Raw genomic sequence first — 7062 nt, 5'->3', positions numbered from 1 at the left:
GAAAATACTTCTATTCGGCCATATCCACCAAGACTCGCATTGGTTGGACCGATTGAAGTCCATGCAGCACCAATCAGGTAACGCAAACGTTCCCACATGATATCTAACGTCAAAACGTCATAAACCCCTCTGGCAACCTTGTATCAGATTAGAACGTTGCTATCTATCTGCCTGCCGCCTTTTTACGCCTGAATATCTAAAGTTGAATTTTGAAAGTTTTATGAAGATTGTAGGAATCACATTGTAAGGTAAGACTACATTGTATTTATTTTTGTCTTAGGTGTTATGCTCAGCAAAAATAAAGGAAAACCAATGCAAAATTAGCAAAAATTATTGATATATTTGATATCCTGTAAACTTTTTTCTCAAACTTAAATTTTACACAACTCAAAGTTTTGAACTGATTTGTTTTTCTGACGTAAGTAAAATCAGTATATTATTTTGATCATCCACATTAACAGCCATACTACAGAATAATTGAACTATTTCAATATTGGCTGTTTGCAAGAATCATTTACATAAAACAATCTTGTAAAAAAGGCTCTTGTATGTCAAGTAAAGTAAACTAATAGAAGCAATTCCACCGCTGCTTACAGTATTATCTTTTTATTTATTTATGTTCGGTTATTGTTTTTCTTGGTTTTTTTTGTTTTTTTTTTTTTTGCTGTTACATTGAACTATGATTAATATATGTAAAATTGTGTACAATTGGCTTGCAAATGCATCATAAACATATAAAATAATTATAAAGTTTAGTTCAAAACAGTCTGTTTATCTAGCAGTAGTGTGCATACAATTCAAATGAAATAAATAAACACAAGTAACACAGATAATACCAGTTGAAATTTAAAGAACACTTTATACAAATCGTGCGGCCGAAGCGCTTTTCTGAATTTTACTTCCCCAGTTATGCTCAAATGTATCATGGATGTTTAAACACGGCGATACGTTGGAGGCAACATAATCCTAATAAACCTTAAAAATGGCAAAATTTATCAGAGTTCAATTAACTTTGCATGGAAGTTGTTGGAACACTTGCACACTGCTGTTAAAATAATACTAATTGCTATTTACTATTAAAACAGAGATCATGTACAGTTAAACCTCGACCATTAGAAACTATGTCACATGATCCTTGACGTCTAAACGTCATAGTTCTGATATTTCTTTGGCAACGTCGCCAGTTTGTTAACTTGCCTTCAGCAGTGTACACGCTTTTTTAACGATTCCAAACGTATGTAACCATTTGTCCGAGATTCAGCAATCGAGAATAACTTGGTAAATTTTTATTCACATTAAAAAAAAAAACACCAGATATATTGCATGAACGAGCAATAGATTAAATGAACCAGACATTGAGTGTTTTGTCGGTTGAAAAAAATAAGACATATGAGGGGTGAGAGAGAGAGAAAGAGAGAGATTTAATTACAACAAATTAGGCAATATATATATATGTAGGACTCAAATCTATGGTGGGTTCCAAATCTATGGCAGATTCCTAATCTATGGCAAATGTGACGTCATGCCATCCCAAATCTATGGCAGATTTTTTATAATCCTAATCTATGGCAAGTTTTGTAATTTCCTAATCTATGGCGGATTTATGTTCACGGTTTCCAAATCTATTGCAAATAACATGAATAATGAGCAAATGGAAAATAATGCAGTACCTATACGACCAATGATTTGTCTTAAATAAGTGGACATGTACGACAACGGAAGCATATCTTTAAACATTTGTGAAATAAACATTCAATAATGGTCAACCAAATCGTGATGGTAAAAATAAAACGTAAATGATAAATTCATATACCTTAATACAGACTTCAAGATTGAAATGATGTGCCCCGTAAAAATAAACATTTTCTAATCGTTGCACGGTACCTGTTTAACCCATTCATTAAACCAACTAGTCTAGTAAGTCCCTTAAGAAGGTTTTTTTTTTTATAAAACAGAAATGATCAGTTTCAATTTTCAAGTAATATTTATTTCTTCGTTAATTAAAAATGCATCTTTTTTTATTATTGAATGACGATAAAAATCAAATTGATATCCGTTTTTTTTTTTATCTTTCACTTTATAATCTTTGCCAGTCGTAGACAGTAAAATGTTTTCTATAACTCCTTTCTCTAAAAAACTCGATGAAAAAATCGGTGCCGTTGTTCATCGCGGGCTTTGGCCGGTACAGCATATTTTGTCCGCCTTCCGAATACTAGTAATAGGTCACATCTTCCTTGAGACTATCTGCAAATTGTTGTCGAGGGAAATGCCTATATCTGGAATGGTGTTCAAATCTAAGGGTTCCGCCAACGTTTCCGGGAGCGACGATGTAATATGGCGTTATTTAATTGTGACGCAATTCAAAGATCTGCCATAGATTTGAGGAAAACAAAAATCTACCATAGATTTGAGTTGTTTGGCGTTTGTAACGTCACATTTGCCATAGATTAGGAATCTGCCATAGATTTGGAACCCGCCATAGATTTGAGTCCTACATATATACAAGTACACACCCGTGATATCGCGGGTCCGTGACTGAATTAAAGTATATAACTATGCATAAGCCTTATTTTAGTAATTGGTATTGTCATCTGATAAAGTCATGTCGATTATAAGATACACAGTTTTCTCTGTTTTCAAATCTTTCTGTTTGAACCCGTCGACCTGGAACTTATCAATTATTGGAAATATTAATTATTTGGAAAACAAAAGGTCCAGGCTATCCAGGGTATTTTTAATCAACAGCATTGTCCTATATTAGTTATCTTAGAAAGTCTTGCTGATTGCTGAATAAAGCTACAATAGGGAACAATTTGACAATGATTGAATTTAGTAGTGTCAGCCCTTTGATTATGACCCGTGTATATAGCAAAATCCTAAATACACCGTTTGGTGGTGCGCCTGTCAAATGCGGAACGTACAGATAAGGTAATAGCTAACAGGTGAATATACTATTGGTATCGGTATCGGATTAGACCCGGAACTTGTTAATTATTGGCAATATTAATTATGTGGAAAACAAAAGGGTCTGCAGTGGTGTAATTTTTAATCTACACCATTGTCCTATATTAGTTATATATAGAGTTGAATTCTTTGATTTGTCGTTTTTACCCGATGACGGCTGACAAATTGGACCTCGTAATTTTAGTATTATAGATATATATAAACGTTTAAATTAGTTTTACTGTAATATTACCTTTTCTTTTTTCAGAGTAGAAATGGAGACCGATAATAGCAGTCTTGAATGGAATATCCGTACTTTAATGGTGTCGTTATTTCAAGTTGCTTTCAGGTAGGTACTGACTACCATTTCTATGATATATGTCCGTACTGCTATTATATTTTAACAATTTGTTTTTCTAGACTGACCTTTTTCAAGATGTTAGAGCTATTGAATATTGTCTATAACCACATTTAAGATTTTAACACTACAATAATGTATATTACTTCAATTAATTAAAAATGTTAGACATACTTTTTTTCTAATTCTGAAAAAAAAAATAACATTCAGTATGTCTGATTGCTCTCTTTGAACCTGTCCTCTTCACTATTTATGTATTTTATTGAATGGGTATAACTTTCCTGAACGGCGTCGCATCATAGTTCTGAATATTCCTTGGTTTCATTTTCAGTGAAATAGAAGCTAACGTTATGTCTGTTGCACAGATAGTTAATTGTAACGAGACAGAAATGCCATTGAGTAACAGAGAAGAAGAAATAACAGGCGACGATGAATGCGCTGCCTTTTACAAATCCGTCAGAGATGCTGAATACAATAAACTTGTTGACGCATATGCCAAAGAAAAAATGATCAAGGAAGAAGAGAGAAATAGGATAGTAAGAGAACAAGAAGAGATTATTTCAACCAAAGAAATAACAGAAGACAACGAACGTGCTGCTTTTTACAAATCCGTCAGAGATGCTGAATACAATAGACTTGTTGACGCATATGCCAAAGAAAAAACAACCAAAGAAGAAAAGGAGAGAAATAGGATATTAAGAGAACAAGAAAAGATTAAGAAACAATTTGCGGAATTCTGGAAACCAGCCACTGACATTGACTTACTGCGGCGTGTTTCCCAAGAGGTATTTAAATACATTTGTTTTAATGCATGTTTCATCCACTTGATCGTCTGAGTATTGGGTCTTAAGGAACGTAACATTTTAACTATAAGTACAGCTGTGTTTATCTTTGTGTAAAAACATATAGTATTGGTGTTAATATTTAAAACAATACACGTTCCTAAAAGCAACTGTCTAATCAATCAGGAGCTTATAAAGTTTATATTTTCTTGTTTAATGAAAATCAAAAAAACGACCTGTTTCAATATTGTGCATAGATAGCAAAAGTTTACTATCATAATTTTCATATCTTCATATATATTTTTTTTTTTTACAGCCAAAAGACAATAAAAAGAAGGCTTTGACTTCACAACAAGAACTGCATCTTAAAGAGGAACGAGTAGAGATAAGACAACCAGGACCCTTCCTTTCACCGGTAAAAAAAAAAAGAATAAACTCATTTGTGAGAGAACAGCATTACAGTTATCAAAGCTTCCAAACAACAGACATGAAGAATGCAGCGATCAACAGTAAGTATAGATAAACATTATCTCCTAGTACGAAAATATGGGATTTGAAAAAGTTTCAGGAACACACATGTACAAAATTTTACCTTTTTTTTTCGCCCGAAAGGAAAAAATTCCAACAAATTAAAAATATAACAGGTGTTCTCGGTGGTAACCCAAAATTAAACATACAGTTTTCATGTTACCCTGTTATCGTAGTTATAAAAATAAACTTGCATTGTACCTTCTTCCATACCTTTTAATGTAAAATGATTAAGTTCACAAGTCTGCAAACATGGCAAAAATCCTCAAACAATTCGACAATAGCAGGTACACAACTTAAACATATGTGCAATCTTCCTGTGTAGTTTCAGTGATTTGGGTTGAAAACTTGGAGGAGTTGATTACTCAAAACATGTACACCCCCCCCCCTCCCTTTTCGTAAATATTGCTGAACATATTGGAAAATAAAAAATGTAATGCAAAAATTAAAGTGGTAATGTACTTCTGACTTAAATGGACAAAAACATATATTACATATCAATAAAAAAAATACTGAAATAATGAGGTTAAGCTATTTGTTTGTTTTTCAACATTTTCAAGTGTATAGTTTTGGAACATTATATCTTTGTTTTTCAGAAGAACTAGACGGATCTGTAATAAGTGAAAATGTTCCCACTAAGAAGGGACCTCTTCAGTGGATAGTCAACAAAGTATTTAAGGTAAATAGTATTGATATTGCTATTCAATTAAATAATTTCAGTAAAAAATGAAACGACATTTTACAGCATTGATTCACATGTACTGGTGAAATGCTGTATACAATCCTAAGTCATTCTGAAACAAAATGTCAACATAACATTAGATAAACGCATATAAAAGTATTGTATTCCTTAAAAAGTTATGAATTACTGGGGTGGTCTTTCAAAATAGAAACTCGCCATTTTTTATATCACGACTGGCAAAAAAGGACCTAATAACACTTTAATTTACTCTTCTTTTCAGAGAAGCAAGCCTTCAACAAAAGACATCATTGATAAACAGCTTATGTTAAAAGAAGAACTAAAGTTAGATTTGTCGACATTGGATGACAATACAGAGGATGAAGGTACATTATATCAAATCACCTTGTTCAATATATCGAAGTTATCATTTTATAACCTTGATGGCTTTTCGATTCATATAAATAAGTACATTGTACATCAACATGTAGGATATCAACACTAATTGTCATTCAATTTTTCATTTCACTAAAAACTTTATAAATTCAACACTGAAAATGTCAATACGAAATGTTTTTACAAGTTATGTTTTCAACCTTAGCATCCTCAGTCGTTTTGCTATAAGTAAAATTCAGCTTTCACTGTTCCTATGTTAATAAAGTTCCATTTGTTCTTTAGATATACCAGACACATCTAGGACGTCAGACAGTGAATGGTTCAGTATTAGTTTAAGTGACACAGAAGAAACTCCAAGACCACATTTAAGGCCTTTCTTTTCACCACTATTGGAAGATATTCATGTTTCAACGATTACTAGTAAAACAATGGAATCTGAAATAGATATAGAAGTTGATTTTCAATCCAAACCTAACAGTGGATTCACGAGCTTTCGACAGTGGTTATGTCAACTATTTTGTTGTCATAGCAAACCTGATGCGGATTTTGACAATTGAATATAATTATTTTCTTTGTTTATTTGTTTATTTAATAAAAGTTATATTTTTGTTTAATTGTAGATTTATTCAAATGGTTTGAGAAGTATTTAAAATTTGAACATTATAACGACAATGACAATGTAGAAGAAAGGACAGTAAATTTATATGTTGTGGATATGTGTAAACGACATCGATTACTAGAACATATATATTTACCAGAAACCAGCATTTAGCGTTCAAGTATCATATACTTTAACAAATGAAAAATTTTATAAACCGACGGAAACGAGACCACCTCTGTCATCCGAATGACAAAATCAGGTCAGTTTCTACGTACCGGCACCCGTTCTGTTATAATTTTCATAATTTTAGAAGGCATATTTGCAGATGACTGTTAAAGTAATGTTTGATGCTACTATAAACAAAAATGCTACTTTAAAAGAGTGACGAGGGTTACAAAAAGGATATTTAAAGTCGAAAACACACTGACAATGCAATCGCAAAAAGCGAAAAATGACCTAAAACAAACAGCAGTATACACAGCACAACAAACAACAGTATACACATCACAACAAACAACAGTGTACACAGCACAACAAAGAAAACTTAAGATTGAGCATCATGAATTCCACCCAAAAAAAAAAACCGGGAAAATTGTATACTAGTATTAAGTACTAATACCGAAAAGAAAGAGACAATTTCTGAATAAAGGAACTATAGGTACTGCATTGCCATATGGTTGCAATGATAACATCTAAGGAATAGGAAGTTTATTAATATGAAAAAGAAGATGTGGTATGATTGCCACTGAGACAACTCTCCACAAGAGACCAAAAT

The 7062-nt window shown here is 32.4% G+C and overlaps 1 protein-coding gene across 1 annotated transcript; it reads left to right on the top strand.

The window, feature by feature from the left end:
* The first annotated feature begins 111 nt into the window (after positions 1-111).
* On the top strand, positions 112-6300 carry LOC143068482 (uncharacterized). The gene is made up of 7 exons (XM_076242577.1): positions 112-248; positions 3212-3292; positions 3633-4086; positions 4400-4592; positions 5208-5290; positions 5574-5676; positions 5969-6300. Exons 2-7 carry the CDS (start codon positions 3219-3221, stop codon positions 6241-6243), a joined length of 1182 nt encoding a protein of 393 aa, XP_076098692.1. The 5' UTR covers positions 112-248; positions 3212-3218; the 3' UTR covers positions 6244-6300.
* Positions 6301-7062: the final 762 nt, after the last annotated feature.

The sequence above is a fragment of the Mytilus galloprovincialis genome, chromosome 3 (genome assembly GCF_965363235.1).
Source record: "Mytilus galloprovincialis chromosome 3, xbMytGall1.hap1.1, whole genome shotgun sequence".
NCBI classification, from domain to species: Eukaryota; Metazoa; Mollusca; class Bivalvia; order Mytilida; family Mytilidae; genus Mytilus; species Mytilus galloprovincialis.
The sequence above is the reverse complement of the archived record's forward strand: the minus strand, read 5'-3'. Positions and strand labels throughout refer to the sequence as shown.